Source organism: Sciurus carolinensis, chromosome 2 (assembly GCF_902686445.1).
Source record: "Sciurus carolinensis chromosome 2, mSciCar1.2, whole genome shotgun sequence".
Lineage (NCBI taxonomy): Eukaryota > Metazoa > Chordata > Mammalia > Rodentia > Sciuridae > Sciurus > Sciurus carolinensis.
The window spans coordinates 155894703-155921910 of NC_062214.1; the positions used below are offsets into that span (position 1 = coordinate 155894703).

At 33.2% G+C, this 27208-nt stretch overlaps 1 protein-coding gene across 1 annotated transcript in view; it reads left to right on the forward strand.

Annotated features, from left to right (window-relative positions):
* Positions 1–27208, forward strand: part of Ktn1 (kinectin 1) — a 168620-nt gene that overhangs the window by 42661 nt on the left and 98751 nt on the right. The window contains 21 exon segments of the mRNA XM_047539394.1: positions 910–1026; positions 3250–3390; positions 7838–7944; positions 8822–8954; positions 10176–10263; positions 12611–12777; positions 13149–13217; positions 14698–14735; positions 15403–15493; positions 15999–16067; positions 16628–16665; positions 16810–16891; positions 17390–17458; positions 22413–22447; positions 22829–22919; positions 23622–23690; positions 24251–24288; positions 24943–25033; positions 25181–25249; positions 26344–26381; positions 27110–27200. Coding sequence (XP_047395350.1) covers positions 910–1026; positions 3250–3390; positions 7838–7944; positions 8822–8954; positions 10176–10263; positions 12611–12777; positions 13149–13217; positions 14698–14735; positions 15403–15493; positions 15999–16067; positions 16628–16665; positions 16810–16891; positions 17390–17458; positions 22413–22447; positions 22829–22919; positions 23622–23690; positions 24251–24288; positions 24943–25033; positions 25181–25249; positions 26344–26381; positions 27110–27200 — 1731 coding nt within the window.

Consider the following 27208-nt stretch of genomic DNA (forward strand, 5'->3'; position numbering starts at 1 on the left):
TTTTACTTTCAGTGTGAGTTTTACCAGCTTTGTTTCATTTCATTTTGTGGTCTTATTCTTTTCTCTGAGCTCCTTTTTGTGAGCTCTGCTCACTAGTACACCTTTCCAAGAGGAATGTACCCCTTGGATCTTCTCCGTGTTGGATGTTGATAATTGTGAATGTTCAAGACTAGTTGGTGTTCTTCTTAGGGTCTGTATGTACAAATGAGCCCTTTTGCCTTTTTTCCAAGATACAAGACTTCGGGTCTTAACTATAGAGTCTCTTTTCATTCTGCCTCACTGACGATCAGCTGTCTTTAGTATTGTCTGTGTGATTTATTTTTCATTTTTCCTTCTTGAAGACTGCTTTAAAATAAAGTTCCTGCATGGAAACTTTGCACTTGTTCCTCTTGTCAAATGTAGGATTTTTGTTTTTACCTTTCCAGATATACCTGTTAAATTGAGAGAAGTAGGCACTTCCATAGCCTTGGACATATTTAGACAGAGTTTTTGAGTACCTATGTTTGATCTTTGCTATTTTTGTTAGTCTTTCCTGGTATTATGCTTTGAGATTACAGATGACTGTTTCATTGGTAGTAGATAGCATTTTGTTTTCCTAAACTCTTTTAATCTTCTAGAAAGGAATGATGGGAATTACTATTTTGATTTGGGGTTTAAAACTAGAAGCTCTGTGATTCTTTGTAAAAATCTGTGTCTTGATTGGTTCATACCTAGTGAAATATTGAGGATATATTACATATGTGACTTTTTTGAATTTTATTTCACTGATCAGTTTTTGGCAATCTTGTATATATGTAATACAGAGCTCTACATGGACTAAGGAACACTTGATATCACATACTTCACTTTTACACACTTAATCAGACCATGTTCAGTACTACTCATTTTGTATTGATTTCTCAATTGTAGTCAAGTAAAGGAGAATTGGCTGCACTTCTACATCAGCTTCAGGAAAAGGACAAGTTGCTCGCTGCTATGAAGGAAGATGCTGCTGCTACAAAGGATCGGTGTAAACAGTTAACCCAGGTGAAGACATTCTTATGTTCAAGGGATGTACTTCTTGAATCAGAAGCAATGAAAGGTTTAAAAATTGTCTATATTCCTTGATTTAATTATCTGTATAATACATTTATACTCCCCCAAAAGTAATTTTCTTTTAGTGTTTTGGAAGAGAAGCGTCTTAACTGTTTCATGATATAACCTATAGTTGAATTATCAATTTAAAGTAACAGTACTGGATATTCTAGTTACAGAATAGCAGCAGCATTCTGTTCAGAATAATGTGAATTTGTTTTAATTGGATCTGACCTAGGTTTATTCTCCGTAAAGGCGCAAAATTGATCTTTATAAAATTCAATTTGTGGGGTAAATGTGAAGCTTTTTTGTAGGTGATTTATTTATGGAGATGGTTGTGATAAATTTTTATAATTTTTTTTTTGTTGTTGTTGTTGTTGGTATTGGGGATTGCACTCAGGGGCACTTGACTACTGAGTGATATACCCAACCCTATTTTTGTATTTTGTTTAGAGACAGGGTCTCACTGAGTTGCTTAGAGCCTCACTAGCAACTCACGATTCTCCTGTCTCAGCCTCCCAAGCTGCTGGGATTACAGACGTATGCCATCTCACCCGATAAATTTCTTTTTTTAACTTGTAAAATTTATTTTTCACAGACTGCATTTTGATTCATTGTACACAAATGGGGTACATCATTTCATTTCTATGGTTTTACATGATGTAGATTCATACCATTCGTGTAATCGTACATGTATGTAGGGTAATGATGTCTGTCTCATTCCTTGATTTTTCATACCCCCTCCCTCTCATTTCCTTCTACATAATATAATTTTTAATCATGTTCCTCAAATCTGAGAACTTTTAACCTGAGAGGAAAAAGAAAGCAAAACAAACCTTTAAAACTAAATGTAAACTGAGAGAACAGAATTTAAACTCTAGAGAAAATTGGGTTCCTATCCTCCTGAAGCACTTGTTTCTCCTTTTAGCCATTTACGACCCTGTTAATCTAGCTACTTGACAATATCAAAAGAAAGAATGACCTTGTTTGAATGTAAATCCTTATGTGATTTTTGAAGTAAATAAAAAAGTCAACAGAAACACCTGATTAGATTAATCAAAGTTTTAAGTATGTTTCCTTACAATTGTAAATCTTAGAAAAATTTTTTGGGGATGGGTGGTATTGGGGATTGAACTCATAGGCACTTGGTCACTGAGCCACATCTTCAGCCCTATTTTGTATTTTACTTAGAGACAGGGTTTCACTGAGTTGCTTAGCACCTCACCTTTTGCTGAGGCTGGCTTTGAACTCTTGATCTTCCTGCCTCAGCCTCCCGAGCCTCTGGGATTATAGGTGTGGGATATTGTGCTCAGCTAAGTTTTACTATTTAGTATAGTTTTATGTGATCATCATTTTTTGACTATTTTTAAAAAGCTAAAAATAGTTTAATTACTTTTTGGTTATTTGTTGTGCTGTGTACTTAGGATGTATGTACTTCTTAAAGTGTGTTATATTATACTTCAGTATAACAACTTCACACATATCAATAAACACATAAATAAAAATATATAAACTAACTTTGCAAGCAACCACAAATTATGTAAAACTTAAATTTTTCAGTTTCTTAGGTTAGGGACATAAACTAATCATACCTACAGATAACTTTAAATTGTTCAGCTTTCATAGACTTTGATAATTGGTATTTGTTTTAGAAGTTTGTGACTTTATAAACAATGAAATCACCCTTTTAAGATTTGATTTGGAAAGGTGATAAACTTCACTTTCTGACTTTCCCTATTTCACACTTCTGTTCTACCATATAGACATGTCCTCCTTTCTTTCTCTGGGAGAGACACTTCTTTTTTAACCCTTGTAGGGCTTGCTTTTTTTTATCTCCTCCCTTAGGCCTTTTCTGTATACTTAAAGAGAACTGGTACTTGCAAATAACTCTTTTTCCTTATAATCAGATTAGTGTGTAGGAATTATTTTACATTCATTCTTTAAATCTCAAACCAGAAAGTGCATTTGAAATAAATTAAAGAGTGGCAAAATGTTCATAAAGGATGTTGTTGTGAAGAGCAGGTGAGAGGCAGAACTTTTTTTTTTTTTTTTTAGCACTTGACTTTGCTTTTTGCACTTGTTTCAGCATTCATGAGCATTTTATTGATGTTAAACTTGTATTATAGTTTTATAATTCCTTTTTAACAGGTTTTTTAAATTTCTGGCTTATTCTAGGAAATGATGACAGAGAAAGAAAGAAGCAATGTAGTTATAGCAAGGATGAAAGATCGAATTGGAACATTAGAAAAGGAACATAATGTATTTCAAAACAAAATGCATGTCAGTTACCAAGAGACCCAACAGATGCAGATGAAGGTACAGTTTCATTCTTTGAAAATAAGATGAATTGTGTACATTCATTTATTTAGCCAATTTGTGAGCACCTTGTATATAAATGTGTTGGACCATCTACATAAAATGATTAAACCCACTCCTTGTTGTTAAGTAAATAAATTTTCTTTGTGCGAATGAGGTAGGGAGGCTGGAAAAGCAAGCAGATGAATTAACCATGTCTAGAGGTAAGCATTGTGTACTTTGGAGTAATGGAGATGGGAGGTACGAAAGAGGATTGACAGGGCAGGCTTGTTAGGTGTGAATCCAGACTATGTTGTCTTCTTTCTTTTGTTTTCCCCCCATTACTGAGGATCAAACTTAAGGCCCTGAGTTTGCTAGGCAAACACTGTACCACTGAGCTATGTCCCTAACCCTGTATTGAATGTTTTGAATTAGTAGGCGTTGTCAACACTGAAACTAGAGTTTTGAGATGAGACTAGATTCCCCACTTGACCAGTTTCCTTCATGGTTCTTCTTTAACAAATTTGAAGAATAAAATCCAGGGACAGTCAAGAAAAGAAATGAAGCAATATTTATTTGAGCAAGAAGAGAGAGAGAACTCCGGTCATGTGGGAGGGGGCTTGATAGCAGAAAAACCCATTTTGGTGTGCTAGCTAGGGGTTTATATGATCTGGATAGAGCATGGAGCAAAACTTATGTTAAATAAGCATTGGAAACAGCCCCAAAATCATTGATCAAAATCTGTGTAAAACAGGCATTGAAAACAGCACCAAGGCTATGTCTTTGAGTTTTAATCCTTCCTATCAATTTCCATCTGGGTTTACCACCACCTCCCATTTTCTCACATTTGTTTCTGCCTTGGGGACAAAGGAGGAGTTCCCAGATGAGCCTTGAGGTCTGTTATATTTGAAATAGGCCTTGATAGGGCCCATTAATATTTCTTTGGGTTAGCCTCCAGATGTAATTTCTGCATTTGAACAAGACCTCAGTTGTGGCCCATCATTTCTGATTGCTGACCATTGACTATTCTTATTCCATAGGAGATTGAAGAAATGGACACTAGGTTTAAGAATTACTTGGTGCTGTTCTTTATTCCCATCTTTAGCAATAATGACTTAGTGGGTTGATTTTGGGGCGCAGGATTGAACTTTTCAATGAGTGCACCCCACTCTAATGCAGATTGTCTAACCCTATCACTTTGTGAGATATGCAGTAAGAGTTGTAATTGAGTACCAGGGTTGAAATGAAGAAACAAAGATCTAAAGATATTCGATAGGGGCCCCATGTTAAAGGGCCTGTGTGTCTGAAGACTGGGGAACAAGGGGAGGAGTTTAGGCAGTGTGATTTGTTAGTATTTCTAACATTACTTGGGCTGTACTATGCAGAATGGAACAAGAGGTAGTTGGAAAACATGTTGAAACTCAGGTCAGAGAGAACAAGGCCCTGAAATCAGATGCTGACTGTGAGGAGAGGAGTTGCAGTAAAACAAAGGAGTTTGTTAGATGGGGCTTAGTGTTAGTGGAGGAGAGAGAGGATAGTGAACGATGACTCCCACAGGTTTGGTTTAGGTGACCTTTTGTCTCTTGTGTTAGTTCATACTCTTTGGCCTGTCTTCTGTCATTTTTCATGGAAGTTCAGTTTTTACCATGTTGTCTTTTCCATGTTTTATTCCATTTGTATGATTCTAGTTAGGTCTTGATGAGTGAATTCTCTCTGTCTTCTACCCTCACCCCCATCACTGATAAAGAGACATTGAAGAACTTGGCATGGCTCTTCTTGTGAGGTGGGCTTATAATACTCCCCTTAGTTGAATGCTCTGAGCCAGTGACTTTCTGAAATTGTTATTTCCATTTGCTGACTGAGGCTTCAATTCAAAGATTCTATCCATCCCAGATTTAACATACACTTAAAGTCAAATTCTCTGTCGATCAGGTTGGTTTTGTTTTCTAATAGTTTAAAGCATTATTTTCCTTATGTTTGAATCCTTTAACTTCTTTTTGCCAATCTACAAATTGGTCTGAATCTTAAAGAGACTTTAATGTGTAGTATTCTTGTTCTGAGATACCGCAGTTTATTTCATATGTTAATAATTATAGCTCCTTATTAATAGGTTTCTCTTTTCCATTCTAATCTGTAACTGGTACCAGATTATGTTTTATAAAATATTTCTTTGATCATATTGGTAGTCAGCTAACATATTCAAAATTATCTAGAAGAAACAAAATCAGCATTTTATAGTGATACAGCTCTATCAGTATTTATAGCTGTGCAACTCAAAATAGGAAAGTTATGGAACCAGCCCAGGTGCTTGTCAACAGATGAAGGGATAAAGAAAATGTGGTATATGTACACAATGGAGTTTTACTCAGCCATAAAGAAGAATGACATTATGGCATTTGCTGATAAATGAATAGAAGTGGAAAATATCACACTAGGTGAAATAAGCCAGACTCATGAAGTAAAGGGTTGAATGTTTTCTTTTGTATGTAGAAGCTAGACCAAAATAAGGAGGAGGGGGACAAAAGGGGCAGGTTGGGGAATCTTATAAAAATAAAAGGAAGATGAATATGAAAGGGATTGAGGGGGAGGGCAAAGGGATGGGAAAATTGAGGAATGGTGGAATGAAATTGACCAAACTCTACTGTGTACAAATATGAACATATCACAGTGAATTTTAACTATATATGTATCTATAAAGCACTGATAAAAAAAAAAAAAACTATAACTAAATAGAAGGATAACCAGTAGAACAGGAGAATGGAGGCGGGAAGGGAAAGGGGAAGTACTGGGGACTGAAGTGGACAAATCATATCCAGTGCTTGTATGATTATGTCAGAATGAACTCCAGTAGTATGTGTAAGTGTAATGGTCTAATTAAAAAATATTCTTCACTGCTATCAAAGTTCCAACTCTTTTCCATTGAAGTGTCACTGATAACAAAAACAAGTGAGTGACACTATTGTAAGATTGTTACTGTCCACTATGTCTAGCTTTTATTTGGTTCACTCTTCCTTCTTCTTGTTCCCCAGCCATTTGAGATGTTCTCTTTCACATCAATCAGACTATCAAAGAACCTATTTTCCTAGCCTTAGGTGATCTTTTCTTAATTCCTTTTTACTATTTGTTTGAAAGTTAATCAGATATTTGTAGCAACATCTTTTATTGAAGGTGAAAGATATTTAAGCGGTTCATCATTCTTTTACTTGATTACTTATAGAGGTGAGGATATAGATTCCATATAGGTTCTGAAGTAGAAATACATACCTTAGTTTCTTTCTTTTTTGGGGGGTAGGGTGTACTGGAGATCGAACTCAGGGGTACTTGGCCACTGAGCCACATCCCCAGCCCTATTTTGTATTTTTTAATTCAGAGACAGGGTCTCACTGAATTGCTTAGTACCTTGCTTTTGCTGAGACTGGCTTTGAACTTGATCTTTCTCAGACTCCCGAGCCCCTAGATTACAGGTGTGTTCCACTGCCGCACCCAGCCCCTTAGTTTCTTTTAACTGAATTATTAAGATTATCAGCAACAATTTTTCTTAAAGAATATTTTTACATAACTAAATTAAGAAATTCTTATGTGAATATAAATGTCAATTTTCTTTATCTTCTTATTTTGAAATTCTAAAATTGAAAAACTAGATATGAGAAGAAAGTGATGGCTGCTGTGGGGAGGGATTAATGAGGAGTTATTGGTTAATGCACCTAGAGTTTCATTTTAAAAGAGTTGTGAAGATGAATGGTAGTGATGGTTGCACAATAGAATGTATGTATTTAATACCGTTGAACTTTACATTTGAAATGGTTAAGATAGTACATTTCATTTTATTTTTTTAATATTTTTTTAGTTGTCAGTGGACTTTATTTTCTTCATATGCAGTGCTAAGAATCAAACCCAGTACCTCACACATGCTAGGCAAGTGCTCTACCACTGAGCTGTATCCTCAGCCTGAGATAGTACATTTTATATTTACCACAATAAAAATAATTTGGGGTCAGAATATTTTAGCAAGTAGATTTTTGTGTTATCACCTATTCAATTATGGCTCAGTTTGTACCAATATTTATTGAATATATTTCCAGTTTTAAACTTGAGGTTATTAAAAACTTTTCCTTGAAAAATATAGCTAATGTAAAATTGATATAGTCTAAGATCAGGGCAGGCTTAATTCTATATGAATCTGGTGGGTAGGAAAGAATTCTTAAGTTGTGTATTAGTTTTGAAACTATGTGTTTAATTGTATTTCAGATATGCCAGCTAACATCTGCTTGTATTCTCCAATGCTATAGCAGCTTCTGCTTTGCATATGTCACAAAGAAATAACAATTCTTCCTTTAAATGTGTTCATTTGAAAAGAATGATTTAGATTTCATTATTGATACTTATATTTTCATCACAATAGAATATCTTTTAAAAGGAAGTTTTTTGATGTTTGCTTTTTAAATCTTAATATATTTAAAATAATTAGTTTCAGCAGGTTCGTGAGCAGATGGAAGCAGAGATAGCTCACTTGAAGCAGGAAAATGGTATATTGAGAGATGCTGTCAGCAACACTACAAACCAACTGGAAAGCAAGTATGTTTCCAGATGTTTTATTTTTAATTAAATGTTGAAATATTTTCTTGGATTGTCAAAATGGTGTTTGATAGTAATCAGTTAGGCTTTTGTTTCTTACATTTGCTTCGAAAACTGTGTTACTTTTCAAAAACAATTGTTTTGCTGTTTGAAGAACTTGAGCTATTTATAAACTTCATATACTAATATATAAATATACATATAGTATAATACCTATAGCATAATATGTATTTATGTGTATCATGTAAATATACTAATAGAAGTTTTGTGATAAATGCTACTGCCATCTGTGGAACAGTTTATAAATTTATGAGACTGAGTTTACAGATTTTAAACTATCCCCTAATACAGCAGTTCTTAAATTTCATTATTCTGAATAGGACCTGGCATACTAATAAAAAAAGCATATTCTTGAGTTCTACCTCCAAAAAATTTTGATCCAGTGACCTGAGGTGGACCTAAAGAATGCATATGAAGACACATTCCTTATGATAGGAGATAATCGGTTCTGGAGCCATTCTTTGAGAACTAGTACTCTAGCACAACTAGTAAGATGCTTGCACAGATAAGTACTCTGACTGGTTGATTTTAATGCATTTTCAGAGGATCAGTTTGAGGTGACATTGTCTACTCTTGCTCATGAGTTTGTGGTTATCCATTTCTCATGATACTTTATAATAGAGTTTGTGTAATTATCATTAGAAATATTTGACTGCTGTAGTCAACCAAACTTCAGTGTTGGTAGTTGCTTGTATTCCTTTTCATTTGTCTAAAAGTGGAATTATTAGTTCAGTAAAACTAATGTAAAATATGTTGTATATATTTGTTATATGCATTTATAATAATGAAAGATTCCTAATCCAGTTACTGTTTTCAGGCAGTCTGCAGAACTCAATAAACTGCGCCAGGATTATGCTAGGTTGGTGAATGAGCTGACTGAAAAAACAGGAAAGCTACAGCAAGAGGAAGTCCAAAAGAAGAATGCAGAGCAAGCAGTTACTCAGTTGAAGGTGATCGGTTACGGATTTTATTTATCATTTCATGAATAGCATGGTTATTTATTGTCCTAAATGTGTATGTAGGTTTGAGAAATATAGTTTGAGTCTTTGTGGGACACATAGTCTAAACGTTCTACCTGTACAGAAGCATGTGCCTTTATGAAAGAATTGAATATAGGCTTGAATTTGAAGCAAAAGGCCAAAGATAGAAAAAGGAAATGAGCTAATTAAGAGGTTTAAAAAAATACATTTTCATCATATATGGGGTTTAGGGTATAGATGTGTAAGGAAAAAGCATGTAGTTTTTTACTTTTAACATCACCTTTTATTATCTGTAGCTTGACTCTTACCAGTAAGTTGATAAAACCTGTTTTTCTTCCAGCATTGGAATAGATGCTGTTTTCTTTGAGCACAAGATGAAATACTGCTCCAGTGGCTTACACTTGAGCTTTTGTATACAGAAATCACATACTGTGTCTTCAGACATCAGAATGGCAGTTGGTATCATGAGGTGCTTTTACTGTGAGGAGTTGGTTGGGGTTGCTCAGATTAATTGAGGAAGTAGCAGATTCATTTCTCATCTGCACTCTAGAACCTATGCACATTAAGTGTGGAAAATAGTATAACTTGTTTTTCTTGAAATTTTCTTGGAACCTCTGTGAGGTTGATATAAATGTCTTTTTATTTAAGACGTTTTGCTAGAAGATTTGCTTCATGTGTTTATAGATATGGAAATCTGTTCTCTATAGTTATGGATAAATAGATAAATGACATTAAAGATTACTGTCATAATTGGAGTGTTGTGCAATAAATACATATATCCCAAAATATGAATTTTAGATTCTCACTGAAATTTAGCAATAAACATACCATCATCCTGTCTTTTGGAAAGCTTATCAACTGAAGAAAGATAAATGGAAAGTAGGTCATAGCTAAGTGGATCAGATATGTACATAGTAGTAGTTATCTTGATCCAACAGTACAAATATTGAATTTCTGAAATAACCTTCACTCTGTTAATCCTGTGTATTGGAGGATAGGATGGTTGTGGCTGATAAGTAAATGACTGTCAGACTGTACTTATCTGCCTACCTTGTTCAAATGCTGTTGAAATGTAGTGAGCAGTTTTGTGACAAAACAGTAAAGGCAGAGGATGCTTTTTTTTTTTGTATTTTTAAAGTTGAAATCTTGTGTTGATGGTGATTTATCCTTTGTCCCTTCTGAAATATCAAGGTTCAGCTACAAGAAGCTGAGAGAAGGTGGGAAGAAGTTCAAAGCTATATCAGGAAGAGAACAGCAGAACATGAGGCAGCACAGCAAGGTAAGGGGAAGGGTACAGACAGGTGAACTGTGTGTATAATTTTGGGTAAATTTCCTTCTTTCTCTGTCTGTGAAAAAAGTATAATTTGGCATTTTGGTTATAGCTCAATAAAAATAGTGTTTGCCCTTTCAGATTGTCTTTATTTCTTTGACATTTGTTAGGGTTTTTAAAAATAAGTAGCCTACTAGCTTTGCCTAAAGCATTAAGTTGTAGGCAAAATTATTGCATATAATTGGATAATGGGACCATAGCTGTGGGGTTGTTTTCTGTAATTCTCATTGATTTAACTCTTCATTTTGTTTTTTATTTCTAAGAAAAGGCTCATTTCCTATGTTGTAAAGAGAGTAACAGCAAGAGTGCTACTGTTGCAGTTAGTGCTGTCCCTTAATAAAGGCTAACTTTTACTCCTTTATTCTTAATTTGATGGATCCATCTAGGAGACAGTAGAGCTTATGTGTGTTATTTGTCTCCACTACTCCTTTCTCCCACAGCGGAGGGAGCTGGATAGAATATAGTTCCAAATAATAGTGTAGATAGAATTTTATGTCATTAGACCTTTGCTTTTATTTTACTCCATATTTCTAGACAAACGTAATATTGATACTTATTCCTCTCACTTTCCTCTCATTGTCTTGATATGGTTGTGTATACTTTTTGATTATATCGGTATTCATTGTTTACATTGATATCACCGTATAATGGAGTGTTGAACCAAGATTCATGTTAAAACTGTGATTCTTGAGCTAGGCGCATGCCTATCATCCCAGTGACTTTGGAGGTTGAGACTGGAGGATTGCAAGTTTGGGGCCAGCCTCAGCAACTTAGTGAGGCCTCACTAAGATCTCTTAGTGAGATTCTGTCTCAGAAATGGCTGGGGATGTAGCTTGGTGGTAAAGCACTGCTGGGTTCAGTCCCTAGTACCTAAACAAGCAAAACTGTGATTGTTTTCTTGAATAACTTTATTTCCTGGAGCTAATTATTGCTTTGTTTTCACCTGCTTAATCTTTTCATTTAAAAAATTTTTACCTTTACTTACAGTTGAGCTTTCTGAAACCTTCTCTTGCAATCTGCTGCCTTTCAGTATGATTAGATAGTAGACAGAGTCTTACAGTTTTTTCCTGGTGACATTCCTCCTGGAGTCTTCAAGCTTTCTGTTCTAGTACTTGTTGATTTCTTGGTTGGTTCCACAGATGTCTTCCTGAGATTTGGTTTTGTCTTTCTACCCTTCTTTCTGGATCCTATGTCATTGTCATTTTTCTTGCTTTTTTTAGTAAATCTTTGAAAAGCTGTGTGAGTACCTTGAAGTACAATTGTGGAGGCCCTGTGTATCTGAAAATGTCTTTATTCTCTACCTTCATACTTGATTGATGATTTGACTGGTTATCACATTTTAGGTTGGTAAATATTGCCTCCACAGAATTTTGAAGACGTTAATTCAGTGTTTTAACTTTTGTTGTTGATAATAGGAAATATGTTCTTTTGTGTTCTAATACTAAAAATGACTAGTACACATTTAATTTTTACAGATTCTCTTTTGATTTGTGTTATTCTTATAGAAGTGATATCTTACCTTTCTTAAAACGTAGGAACATGTGTATGCACACCACACACACAGACACGTATGTACATATACATTTTCTCTCCCTTGTGTTGTCTTTCTGTATGTGTTGGTGGTGTTTTCCCCTCTCCCCATTTTGGAATTGTTGATAGTATGGGACAGGGAGGTAGCTCTCATGATACTTGGTATCTCCTGTCATTATCCTTGCTTGGTTTTGGAGCACTTGTCCTTTCTCTGCCAAGTTATGACCATCTTTGCTTTTACTTTGTTTTCATTTATTGTGATTTGGAATTAGATAGATGGTATTGTTTCTCATTTTTCTTATTATTTGGGGTTCTCTCTAAGAAGAGAAGCAGAGGATTTATAAATCAGGGCTTTGTCAGCCCTCGGGTAATGAATTTCTTTAGCATTTTTGTGTGTAGCAAGAGTATTTCCAGATAGCCGACTTCATTGAATTTATAAGAAATTCACTAAAATAACTTTATTAAAGTAGCTTTGGGGAAATAGGAATGCTTTCAGGAAATGATATAATAATTTTTAAAAAAAATTTGTTCACTTAATGTATTTATTGAGTACTTTACTGTGTGTCAAACCTTGGGTACATCTCTGGAAGTAGAGAAAAGGCAATCTCAAAAAGCTCACCCTAAGACAAGAAATGAATTAGTACAGTGTAGCACCTGCAGGATTATTATGAGGGGAAGTAGCAGGGATTTGAAAGGAAATAATGCCTATACTAAACACGAACTAGCAAAGGAACAGACTTTTTTAAGATGTAATGTATAATTACAGATTTACAGAGTAAATTTGTGGCCAAAGAAAATGAAGTACAGAGTCTGCATAGTAAGCTTACAGATACCTTGGTATCAAAACAACAGTTGGAGCAAAGACTAATGCAGTTAATGGAATCAGAGCAAAAAAGGGTGAGCAAAGAAGAGTCTCTACAAATGCAAGTTCAGGTATCTATTTTTACTTTTTTTTTTTTTTTAAAAAAATGATATGTGTGATTAGACAAGAGAGCAAGGAAAGTATACGTTGACCTAATTCTGAAGGGGTGGTGAATATAACTTAATCTTTGAGTGTATAGCATAGTATGTTGAAGATTTGCTCATCCAGCAGGTCTTAGATTCTTTGTAGATAAGGAAACATCCTTAAACTCTGTCTTATAAATTAACTCAGGATAGTATGTCTAATCCTTGTTTTAAATCTGAAGAATCTAAGAATGTTTTTTTGAAGATGAACAGAGAACTTGTAAAAATTGTTATATTCATTTATGTTGAGATATTTATTAATGGCACACTTTTTCCTTTCCGTTTGCTATTTATGAAAGGATATTTTGGAGCAGAATGAAGCTTTGAAAGCTCAGATTCAGCAATTCCATTCCCAGATGGCAGCCCAGGTAATGATGTATTCTTTTTGTTTATGACTTTCTATGACTTCCTAGCCATTTAAGTAATTATATGCGTACCTGTTGAGGACTGAGCACTGGATTAATAGTTGGGAGACTCATCAGTGAATCAAACAAATGGTGATACTGAGTGCCAAATACTGATAATTACATACATTAAGAAGTCCAAATTCAAATTGAAGACGAGGGAGTTAAAGAGCTCTTACCATATGAAGAAAAAATGCCCCCAGTCCAATCACAAAACAGGGAGAATTGGCTAAATGGTGTTTAATATAGTTCTTTATGTATAAAAGGTGTACACAAAACACTCACCGTGAAAAACCTTGTATCCCCATTGGAAGTGTAGTGTGTTAACCGTAATTCTCAGATTACATTTGCAAAAGAATCAGTTTAGGGACTGGGGCTGTAACTCAGTTGCAAATCACTTGCCTGGCACATGTGAGGCATTGGGTTTGATCTTTAGCACCATGTAAAAATAAATAATAAAGACATTCTGCCCTTCCACAAGTACAAAAAAAAAAGAAAAAGAGAATCAGTTTAAAGTTGGTAGTTCAGTGGAAAATTTATTAAAGTTTTAGAAAATGGTATTGTTAAGACCTGTTCTTCGGCAACATTGTTCTATGACACAACTGATTGGTAGGTAGATGTCAGAGTATAAATGATATGACATTAAGGAAAAAGGAGTGAAAATTTTCAAGTACTTATTTCCATAATATACACACTGTTAACTGCAATTTCAATTGAACTTTAAAAGCTATAGTCCAAAGCAGTAACTTTTAAATATCATTTTTCTGTTTAAAAAAGTGATTTTAATATTAAAATCTTGTTTTTAGGGTATAGACAAGTTCAGACTTCTAAAACTTTGAGCATGTAAACATTTTTTCCCCCAAATTGCTTTCTTGGTAGAAACCATAATCTAATATTAATTGGGCAAGAGCTATTTAATATAAGAAAGGGAGTGTGGTTATGTATGTATGTGACTTATCAACTACAATTGAATTGAGATCTTTATCAGCTGAGAGGTAGATAATAGAACATTTATCAGGAATTAAATATTTATAAAAAGGTATAAATACCTTCTATAGAACAGAGACAAGCAATCTGCTCAATTATCATAATCATGAAGTGGCTCATATTAAAAGTTAATGCTAAGGAAAAGAAGCATAGGGATGAAAAATGGCCTTTGTGGCAGTTTTTCTTAACTAGTTGTTGTTTGTCAATTATGTAGTTTCCAGGCCTGCCAGTTTGTTTTACTCTAAATGTTTTGTGACATGTAATTCCCTAATACTGGCTGTTGATCAAATTTGCTTTCATAGTGATAGCTACTCTTTATTAAATATTCATCATGGGCCAGATACTTCTTTTACAACTTTGTATTCATTAATTTCCCATAGTTTTAAAAACTGTGTTGTGATTGTTATACAGCTTTTAAACTTTAAGTGCTTTTATGTTGATGTTTTTTCTTCCTTAGACCTCCGCTTCAGCTCTAGCAGAAGAATTGCATAAAGTGTAAGCCTGCCTTTCTGCACTTGTCTTATAACTTAAAATTGTGTAGTTATCACTAACCGATACTTGTTAGATACAGCACTTATAATTAACATAAGTGACCTGTTTGGAAAATAAACTAGATTTAGAGCAACTTTTCCCAACTTAATGTTTGTGTTAGGTGCCTAAACATTATACTGATTTTAGAGTTTCATCATTAAAAGAGTTGGGGAAACTTTCCTCCATTTGGTATGTTGGAAATTATGTGGAAGAGGTAATTGTGTTGAGAGAGTAATGGAGATAAACTAGGTTTTATGTTTATAAGTAATTGTAGCTACTCTGTCTGGCTATTTGGTAGAATACACAAAACCAAGTTCTGTGTTCTCTTGTGCTTTATAATTTTACATAGACATAGATCACTTGATTTCAGAAGACCTGAAATATGATTTGACATTGCTAGATTTATGTGCTTAAACAAATTAATTAATTTCTTTTAAGTTTAAAATAGGGGTATGTATTTTAAGGAGTAATGCATGAGACAGTTATTAGTAAACTGAAAGGAACCATAGAAATGAAAGGTACAATTATATGGGAAAATAAGGATGATCTTTTAAAGAAAGCTTTAGTCCTTTGATTTGTGATGTGATTTCTAAGTATTTATTGAAATGTGCAAATGTGTTTTCTCTTAAAGGATTGCAGAAAAGGATAAACAGATAAAACAGACTGAAGATTCTTTAGCAAATGAACATGATCATTTAGCAAGTAAAGAGGAGGAACTTAAGGTACGTAATTCTTACAAATGACTGCAATATTTTGCAGAACTCAAAATTAAATTACCCTGATTCTTGTTGGTATGAATTTATATGAAGTATGGAAAATGCTCTAGAACTCTTTTGAAAAGTGTCTTTTTTAAACTGTAATACTGTTTAGTTCTCTAAGAAAAAAAACTCAAATGACTTTTCTCACATGATTTAATTCATAGCAATTTGGGAAATACACTAACAGGTATTGATGATTTCTCTTTCTGATTTATGATATTTATAATTTGAGACCTTTGCTTAACTTTTTAAAAAAAAAAATTTTTTTAGATGTTGATAGAGCTTTATTTTATTCATTTATTTTTATGTGGAGCTGAGAATCGAACCCAGTGCCTCACTCATGCTAGACAAGTGCTCTACCACTGAGCCACAACCCCAGCCCATCATAACTCTTAAATAGAACAGATATCTTGCTAACTATAAAGTTAATTATATTAAATACTTCTAATGTAGTATTCTTTTTCTTTAGGATATACAGAACATGAATTTCTTATTAAAAGCTGAAGTACAGAAATTACAGGCCTTGGCAAATGAGCAGGTAGATCTTTATTGCTTTTGAACATTTATCTCAAAATTTTGTCTTATTATTTTCATTGGTACTGTGAGTGAACTCCAGTTTTATTTGTGTAAATATTAATGGTTGTGTTTGGCTATGTGATATGTTGCTGAAAGCCTCCTCTTCACAACCAACCTAGGTGTTACTATTTCATGTTATTAATGTTAGATCCAATGATTTAATCATTTTTGAGATACCATAGGAATAAGTTCAAGCAGTCCTAATGTGCTACCTTGTTTTAACCTTTTTCCATTTAAAGAGGACAAACCCTTTATTAGGATAAAAGTTGGCTAGTTTTTTTTTTTTTTCCTTTGTAACTCAGAAAAAATCTTTTAGTAGTTTGCTGTAAGTACATTGGATTTTATACCTATATCTATATATATTATTAAGATAAAGGTTGACCAGTGAGAAGTAAAAACTTATTACAGAAATGTGTGATATTGCTATTACTTTACATTAAATATAGAAAATAAAACTTAGGTATCAATAAATAGTTTGGGTGTTTCCCTGGAAATAAAATTCTCATTTTATTCCAAACACAGGCTGCTGCAGCACATGAATTAGAGAAGATGCAAAAAAGGTGATTATTATTGTTGTATGAATTCATACATTAATGTTCAAGTATAATTGTTGTGGAAAATGTTGCTACTTACAACTGATAATTGTGCACATAGTTTGTGTAAACTTTTGAACGTGAAGTGTTTTGATGATTTTTTTCTTACAGTATTCATGTTAAGGATGATAAAATACGATTGCTGGAAGAGCAGCTACAGTGTGAAATTTCAAACAAAATTGAAGAATTTAAGGTGTGTGATTAAACTGGTACACTTAGCTTTCTTAGAACAGCCTTGTGAAATTTTCAGTTGTAGTAAATCTAGAAATGCTATTTTTTATATGAAGTTGCTCTATATAGTGTCTCTATAGTTTTATTTCTGGTTTATGCAAATAGTGAATTATATCATAGATTTTTTGCCTAGATTCTATCTTATCTGTTTTTATAATGGACTTTTGAGATTTATTTTGCCCCAACCTTTCCTTGGCAGTTATCAGCAGGTATTTTATATTTGTGACTAAAGTATTTGTCTCCACTGTTGCTGTAGTGCTAGTTTCTGGTCATGGCCAACCAGTTTGAGTATCTGATTGCCAGGCTATGGTCAGTGAGATCTGAATTCTTACACCAGCATGCAGTTCTTAAAAGTAATAAATAATATGAGTGTGATTGTTAAAAAAAGAAAAAATTGAAATGATTCCTTTGTTACCTTTTTTCCTTAAAAAATGTAATAAATTGAGATTCTTTGTTCCAGATGCTAAATGACCAAAACAAAGCATTACAATTGGAAGTTCAGAAACTACAGACTCTTCTTTCTGAACAGGTATGGCTTTTCATGAATTATAAGGTAGAATTATCCAATATACAATAAGATCTGATTCTTCTTAATTAGTAACCAGCTCACTAATTGAGAAATTTGCTTAAACTTATTTTTTAATTGTATTTCTATTTCTCTTGTATTTATCATGTTTCTAAATTAAAGAAAACCTTCTTCTGTGAGATGAAACTAATACTAAATCTGCTCATAAGTACTTCTAAAAATAAAAAAATAGAGAAAAAGTCCTGTCTTATAATTTTGGAGCCTCACCTTTTTCTTCTAGGCAGCATGGTTTAGTGAAAACAAAATGAATGTGAAACCTACTACCATCACTTAAAAGCAGAGATGTTGATCAAGTTGCTTAGTATTTCTGACACCTTTTCTTCCAAGTTTTTCACACCAAGATCACACTTACATCATAAATTTGTTAGGTTTAAATGCTTACTTTAGTGCTTTGCATATGGCAAGTGTCTAAACCTTTATTCCTTTCTCTTAGAATATTTACTTATTTTTCCATCTCATTCCCACCCCAGATACCATCACTCTTCTTTCTATATTTACAGCAAGCCATGAAAACTAAAGCAGCTTTGCTGGGCCTGGTGGCACATATCTAATCCCAGTGGCTGAGGCAGGAGGATTGTAAATCAAGGGCAATTTAGTGAGACCCTGACTCAAAATAAATAAAAAGACCTGGGGATGTAGCTCAGTAGTAGAGTGTCTTTGGATTCAGTTCCCAGTCCTGCAAAAACCAAAGAAATGAAAAATGAACAAGTAAAACCATAGCAGCTTTGAATAAGCACTGTTCTATAAACTAGGGCTCAGTGTTGTCTGTTTGACTTTTCCTAAATATTGCCTTCATTTCTGTCTCCAACATAACTTTAAATTACTGTTTTAAAAAAGAAACTTTTGATATTAGATGACACATTAAAATAGAAGCTTTGCATGTTTCCCTGAAAGTAAGTTTTTGGAATGGACTTTTATTAGAAACTGAAATTTAAGCTACTGTAAATGATAGCTCTTCTTTTGGCAGATGCATGTGCCCTTTTCTATTTTAAAATCCACATTTATGGAAGTATTGAATTGATATAAGTAGCTGGGCCACTGGAATTATTTTTGTTAACATGTTTGCTTGTCAAATAATTCACTTATTCCCCCTTCCTTTGCATATTCTTTATTGCTTTATATATGCTTTGTCCTTGCAAACTAAAGGTAATAGAGGAGAAAATATTAAAGGAGCATTTATATTTATTTAAATGGTATTTAAGTCTTCTTATTTCCCTTTGTTGTGGTATAGCTTATGAAAGACAAAATATTCCATCAGTTATAAGACTTCTTCCCCCATTTACTATCTCTGAAATCTGGTTATATCCTATAGTCTGATCACAGTTTGGCACTATTTTTAATTTTTAGTATTAAAATACCAGCTGAAAGATGCAACATTGGTAGCTCAGATTAGATAAAATATGATTAATATGTTTTGGGGTGTTAATTCATATCTAGAATAGCAGAATTTAGTTTCTATGTGTTATCTGAGATTGAGATATCTACTTCAATATATAAAGTTTTAGACTTTCTAAAATTAACTTCATGGAGGTAAAACAAATGCATAGGAACTTCTGAATCTGACCTAGAATTCTAGTATTCCAACAGTATCCAATTGCTGTCAACACTTACCTGTTTAAACAGCTTGAATCTTTAAAAATCAGTAAATTTCTGTCATTAATAAAACAGGTGTTTTCCATCATTAGATAAGATTGAAATCATAAACCTTAATTTTTCCTTTTTTTAAAGACAGTACAATGCCTTCAGAATTCCCATTCTGACATAAAATTCTATATCGTATTCATGGAAATTATGTTTTAAAAATTCATTTCCAGGGCTCGGGTTGTGACTCAGTGGTAGAACGCTTGCCTAACATGTGTGAGCACTGGGTTTGAGTCTCAGCACCACATACAGATCAATGAATAAAGGTCTATCAACATCTAAAAAATATTTTTAAAAATTAAAAATTCATTTCCATATTAATTGAGTCTGTCTGTTATAATGTTTCTATACACTCTTAGATGTTCTATGAAAATGACGGTTTTTAGTGTGAGATAAAGTTCTTTTACATTTTTAGAACAAAATTCTATAGCCACATTTTTTGATTTATTTAAAAGCATTGTTTGATGAGAGGAAAATCTCATTTTGTGATGCCAATTTAAGATCTTCTGGTACTAATTTAAGATCTGCTATTGGGTTAATTCTTAGAATTGTTCTTTTTCTGGCTCTAAACCTTTTTTTTTTTTTTTTTTTTTAATAATCTGGAAAGTATGTGACTCATTTTTGGTTGTAGTTGAGACTTCTTTCATCATGGCAGACCAGAAAATTTTGGAGAGGGAGTGCTTTTTCTCTAGTCATTTAAAAAATGTCTGTCATTAATGAAAGAGCTAAATAAAGATTTGTATCATTTTAGTTTTCTCATTTCTACCTTTCTTTAACCCCTTCCTACCCATTAGTCAGAATTCCAAGTGACAGTTGAAAGATGAACGGCTTAGTTATGTAAAAATTTCAGTCCTCTTGCCACATGGATTTTATCCTGGAGTAAAAGATTGAGCTTATTAAAGCAGAAACTGATAATGGTGCCAAGTTGTTGTTTCCCCAGGTGTAGAAAGAAGAAAGACAACAGGTACCAGGTAAGGTAACCTGTTCATACAGGAGAGAAAGGAAGGCTTCATTTGGTGTAGGCCTGCAAATGGTTAGTAATACAGATAAATCAGTTAAGATCTCATTTATTCAGAACAAAGTAATTTGGCAGGGGGATACCTCCTGACTTTCACTTGTGTTTTCTTTTTTGACCTCATTTGTGGTACTGGGATTGAACCCAGGACCTTAAACACAAGTGCTCTACCTCATTGAGCTACATCATTCCCCATTCCCCACCCAACCCCTGTCTTTTTGAGACAGGAGCTCACTAGTTTGCTCAGGCTGTCTTCTAACATGGCAGTCCTCCTGCATCAGTGGCTTGAGTAGCTGGGATTACAGGCATGTATCTTGACACTTGTGTAGGAGCAGGCTGACTTTTAAAATTCTCATTTCAATGAATTTTTAAGATTAAGTGGTCAAAAATATTAAGTGAAAAGTAAGAGAATTTATTTTTCCTTTGCCTGACTGCCTGGTTGTATTGAATTGCAGAAGAGTTCCTTATTGTGTAAGATACAGATTTGAAAATCTTCTAGGGAGGAAATAATAAGATTGAATTAGACCAGTAAAGTATGAAGTAAAAATGTTGCGTGGATGCTAAGCTGTGTTATATACAATGGAGTACTGATGAACTGACTAATTAAGCTATATCTTCTTTAAAGGAAATTCATTTCATCAACTTTTTATTTACTAGTTGAGTATATGCTAGGTACTTATCTCCATGGTAAGGCTATGGAGATGAATGAGACTTGATTCTTGCCATCAGAATGTGACTGAATGTATAGGCAGAGGTATAAAGCAGTAAGTATGATGAATAAAATTCCTTAAATATGTGTTCAGGTTTAGGGGAAGGGATAATGCATTCTGTTGGAAGAAGAGTTGGAGAGGCAACATGTGGGACAGTTAAATCTGATTTTGAAAAATGGCTGTGAATTTGCCAACCTTGTAATTGGTGATCTAGGCTGAGGGAACACTGTTCAAAGCTATGGCAGTGTGTGGCAAAATTGACAGATTTAGAGCATATTGGTATATTGCAGAAGGACAATGTACCAGGTATGGGGAATAGAGGAAGATTTGCTGGGGCCTAATTATGAAGGACTGTTCTTTGTGTAAAGTTCACGAATGTGATCTCACACTGAAGGATGCTTGTGAGGATGGATGAGTCCTTAGTCAAATATTTTAGATTACTCTAGAAACAATGAGGTGTTTGGATTTATGAGAGGGAGAAGCAAATAGGACTAAAAGTACAATACAACCAAATAATTAAGGTGCAGGTAACTTGGACTTCATAATGTAGTTTTTTGTGAGATGGCATTCATAAAAAATAAAGGTGGACAAAATCCATCTTCATGGAAGATTGTAAACTTACTGCATGTTTTTTTTTAACAGTATAAACCTGTCTCCTTTCTAATAGTAGGACAATTTTTTTCGTGGGACATTCTTCCTGTGTCCTGCACGAATCAATCCATATGAACTAGCAGCAGGAATAAGATTAGGACCTTGTGATATTTGAAATGAGTAAAGGTTTAGACCAAAACTTAGGCATTAAGGAGAAGGGGTTGATTTTAGAAATATGTGAGAAGTAAAATCTTAGGACTTGGATTTGGTAATGGGAAAATTTTTATTTGTGAGAAATAGTTGTAATAAGATGGGTAAAAAGTTAGAACTACCAAGATTTTAGGAAACTAGGGGGGGAGAAAGATTGACTAGAAAGGTTGAGGGACCCATCAGACAATAAAGAGAATGTTTGTTACAAGCTTTTTAAAGCATTCTCTATTTTTAATAATATTTATATACTAAAAATCCGTTGAACTGTAAACAGGGTTTGTGCGCTTGCTGTAAGTATTATACCTTAATGTGGGGAAAAAATTTATTTAAAGAAAGAAAAAAAAAAATTCTCTGACTTCCAGTGCTTTAGAGGCTTGGAGTTTTCATATTTGAAGACTTTAATTAATATAAAGAAAGTGAAGAAAATTCTCCCTGAATTTTGAGGTTAACTTTCATATTGATCAAAACTTATTCATAAAGTACTAGTTTTATTTTGCCAGCACCATATACTTCTTTATCTGTGTTTGTTGTGTAGGTAACTTCTCATTTGTCATCTTGTATCTTTTGAATTAAATTCTGTAATTATAATAGCAGTCTTCAAATAATGGTCATTTTCCTAAATTATGGATTTAGAATCCTAAATAATTTCCACAGAGTTCCGTTTCTAATCTAGTTTTATCCCATGCAAACTTGGTAGAATTAAGCTTTTTTTGGTAATTTTTATTTTCAGCCTAATAAAGATATTGTGGAACAAATGGAAAAATGGTAAGTTTAAATTTGTCCTTTTTTAAAACAAATTTTAATGACTCATTTAAATTTGTGATAATAGGATTATTAATGACATTAATCTAGGTTCTTAAAAGTCTCTTTGTCCTTTGTGGTAGAAGTGTGTGATATGTTGTTGATTTTTGGGGATTATAGTATGATCTGTGGGTGTCACTGTGGTAGTGATTGACCTTTTAGACTAGTACATAAGCCTGAGCTTATGGTACCCTAAAACCATGAGTGGAGATCCTCAAGAAGCCTTTCTTGCATTAAAGTTTGTAAGGAATGATGGACAGAGGGGTTGATTCATGTAAAATATTTAGGAATGATATTATTTACCTTAAAAACAGTTTATAATTAGTTTTTAATTCATAATTTCAGCATTCAAGAAAAAGATGAGAAGTTAAAGACTGTAGAAGAATTACTTGAAACTGGACTTATTCAGGTGGCCACTAAAGAGGAGGAACTGAATGTAAAGCATTTTGTAGATTTGTTTTCCTTGTGCTTACTCCATGAACACGAAGGAGTTACACTGTAATTGTAAAAGGTTTTCTCATAGCTCTTAAACTTAACATTAGTTAGTGACATTTGTAAATTTATAACTTGTTTTTTTTTTTTTAACTAAGTTTAAATGATTTTTGAGAAATAGAAAAATGCATAGTTGATTGTAGCATTCACTGATTTAAAAGAGGTTGATATTCTTGCTACGGTTTGTAGTATATGCTTCTCCACTTGCACTCATATTCAGATTATAAACAAATGATTACTAGCAGGCTTCATAAGTCTGTGGATTAGTATTGGAGGCCATTCTATGTTACAGTTATCATCGTAACATATCATCGTAACTCTATCTTGATGAAGATAGAGTTGCTGGGTAAAGTAAAATAAAAGATATATTTGAATTTAGAGAGGATTATGTCTAAATTGACAAGTGGTATACTCTGTTTTTGAGGTTGTGGAAATCTAAGTAGAAATATTTCTGGGATAATTGAATTAAAAAACCATTTCACTAGCTAAAGAAGTTAAAGAATTGTAGACATGCAACAAGTGGGGTTTTGGGACTTTACAGAGGGGAAAAGCAGCAGTTAAAGGAAAATGAGAAGTGAGTGTATTTTGAAGCTATTTAGTTCTTCAGAAGATAAAAGTATATTGTACTTATGTGTCTTTGAAAAAGGCAATAAGAACAGAAAATTCATCTCTGACGAAAGAAGTTCAAGACTTAAAGGCTAAGCAAAATGATCAGGTAATGCATATAGTAGATCCTACAACTGTTATTTTTTAAACAATAGAAAGTTACATAAAAACATATCAAGTCTGTTTTCCAAGGTGGAATTTCTCAATTACAGTTTTTTAATCAATGAATGACTAGTTATTTGATTATCAGTGATATTGCTGTAATTTGTTGAAAACTGACTGCTTGCCAGTCATTGTCCTTTATATAGGATATCCTTGCTTTTTACTGCAGTTGTGAGTATACAAATAAAAATCGAGTCTAATATTAGAAGAGGCTGCTGAAATTTAGGCAGTTTTCTAGTTGTATTTTTTTCTTGTGTAGTTAGAATGACTAAGTGATTTAAAAATTTAATGATTTCTCTTTTGGCCTACACTTACAAGTAATCTTCAAGCTCTTTCAATATGCTGTTATTTTCATCATTAAGACATTTAAAACATCTAGAAAGAATTCCTGGGTTTACTTTTCTCATTCGAATTTGATAGAGTGGCAAATTTAAGGGTGAATTGTACTTTTCTACTTCTGACGCATTTATAGAGCAATTCACTAGTAAGATATTTTTCTATTTCCAGGTTTCTTTTGCATCTTTAGTTGAAGAACTTAAGAAAGTGTAAGTGATAACATCATTATAACGTGGTCTTTTTCTTTTGGTCTATTTTCTTTGCACTCATAAATCTAGTTACACTGTTTGGTTGGGATAGCTGATGTACACTGGTTTACTTTTACGACAAAATTTTTCACTAATGGACTAAGGAAAGTTAGTTTTCTTTTCCAAAGTAAGTATAATCTTAAAAATGTTTTCATAATTGATTTATTTTTGTATGCCATCAAACTATTAATTTTCTGTCTTGCAAAAACCAGATAATATTGTAAGACATTTATGTCCTTGTATTTGTCCTCTTCTTGAGGTGTCTGTAAAGTTTGATGCTGTAATTGTGTACAGGTTCTGCCATAACTTCAAAGCCCTGGAAAGTTCCCACTGTTGAGAGGAACTTGTTTTTCATGGTACAAATCTTACATTCCCTATGAACTGTTGAAGCATATCAACCAAATTCTTGTATTCATAGGCTTTAATGATCTGATTCTCCATTTTAGGACTAGATTTAAGTTCCTCCCCTTTTTTTCCCCTGCAAAGTTAGATTGCTCTATTACTTAATATAGGAGTTGATTTGAAGAGTCTTTTCATGATTCAGTGTTGTTTTTGTGTCTTAGTGATGAATCCTGGTAATTTCTATACAGATTAATACTGTGTATGTTTATTAAGGATCCATGAAAAAGATGGAAAGATCAAGTCTGTAGAAGAGCTTCTGGAAGCTGAACTCCTCAAAGTTGCTAATAAGGAGAAAACTGTTCAGGTATTGGGAGAGATTTAGAAAACGGTGTGTTTGGCGTTCTGTTTATCAACTTTAATATCATTTAATTTCATTTGTTTGTCTGTACATTGCATTTATGTCAATTTCTGTGTTCCATTGTCCAATCTTGTCTGTTTTGTCATTGTTAAGGATTTGAAACAGGAAATAGAGACTCTAAAAGAAGAAATAGGAAATGTCCAGCTTGAAAAGGCTCAACAGGTAAAAATCTCAGAGCCATAGCATGACAGATTTATAGTGTATGTTTTATTTATGAGCTACTTTTTTTTTCTTTGTAACTCGGAAAAAAATCTTTTAGTAGTATGCTGTAAGTATACTGGGTTTTATATATATGTATTTTTTTTTGACTGATTTGAGAAAGTGTCTGATATTATAATCCATATATCTTTTAAAATTTCTGTCAAAGATTCTTTTCTGGAAAGCTTTCTTTTTTTTTTTCTGTGTTAGTGTTTTATTTGTTTACAACTTTAAAACACAAAACATTTGGGCTAATTTTTCATTACCTCTCTCCCATTTACAAAAACCAGCCAACCAACCAGCAACATAGAACAACTTTTTTATAGAATACATCTGCTCAAACCTCTTTATCTAGAACAAAGCACAAATTTTATTGGGGCATTCTAGAAGTGGGTGAGATTACTGGAAATAGATGGGTTTTATTGAATTTAATGTGATAAGTCTTCATTGAAAAAAGATGATGAGATTGCATGGAAGAGATGATTTGTTCATGCAAAAGATTCATTCAACAGTATCTCTTGAGTTCCTCCTACTTGTGAGAAGGTCATAATTCTCTAATATAGATTGAGGATTAAGGAGTGGCTCCTCCTGAGGAACTGAAGTCAAGATCTGAAGGGACTGTGAGAATGGGGATAAAAGATAGTATTAGATGGTACATAATTTTTTTAAAAAAGGAAATGTAATGAAAGGATAATACAGAATATTGTTGAGTTATTGCCTTTTAAAACTGGGCTGGAAAAGAGCTCTGATCTTACGAGGAGGTATGTGGAGAGTTAGTTAATAACTAATTTTTACAATTATAGAAGTTTCATATTTAAACTTACCATTTTTAACCATCTGCTTTGTCTTTCCTCCTCCCTGTTATAGTTTTAGTTTGTTACTTCTATTGAATTTAGAGTCAAGGGAAGGTGAAATCAAAACACATCTCGTTTTGGCATGAAAAGTTCAGCTGGGGTTTTTGTAATTTGAAGTGTACAAATTATAAATATATCATAAAGCTTATTGGTGTAACCAGTTGAAGGGACTATAAATTGCTTTTTTCTGTCCTTGTATTTCAGTTATCTATTGCTTCTCAAGTTCAGGAGCTTCAGAACTTGTAAGTACTATTTGTCTTGTGTTCTCTTTTTCCACAAGTTAAATACAGTGAAAGTCATAGCTTCTTTTTATTTTGATTCAAATAATATTTTAGAAAATATCAAATTATTTTATAGGCCCTTACAGTCTTTAAGTTTTTCATTATGCTTTAACCTCTTAAGTTTTTTGGTGGGAATGAAAAAAGACAGGAAGTCTTTTTTTTATTGTTTTACAGTCTGAATATGACTGTAAGCTGAAATGTTGCTCTTTGCCTATTTTATTAGCCACATGAAATTGATTATATATTTACCACTTCAACCAGTGCCTAAATTTTTTTGTTTTGAAGTTTGTTTTTTATTGGAGTGACATAGTTAAGAGATTCATTGTATCATATTTGTACATGCACATTTCATAATTTGATCAGCCTCATTCCCCAGTACTTTGCCATTTCCTTCCCCTCCTTCCTCGGTTGTCTAAATTGAACAGGGTCATACAGCGTATGAGTTGGAACTACCCTATTTTATATTCAATATCTGCATATTCATTGGAGAATTTTCTTTAATCAGTCCTATACTTCTTAATTGGATTATGCCACCAAACTCTTATGTGCTTTTATACTTATCATAATTTATAGTTTCTTTTAATCACTTTCTTTCTCTGAGTATTACTTGAAATAAGATTTTTCCAATCTTAAGTATTTTTGCTTTTAATGGTCTTGTTCATTTATAGTTCTTACTAATTTATTGTCAGATTAAAAGGAAAGGAGGAACAGATGAATAACATGAAGACTCTTATAGAAGAGAAGGAGAAAGACCTAGCCAATAGAGAGAAATGGTTACAGGTGAGACT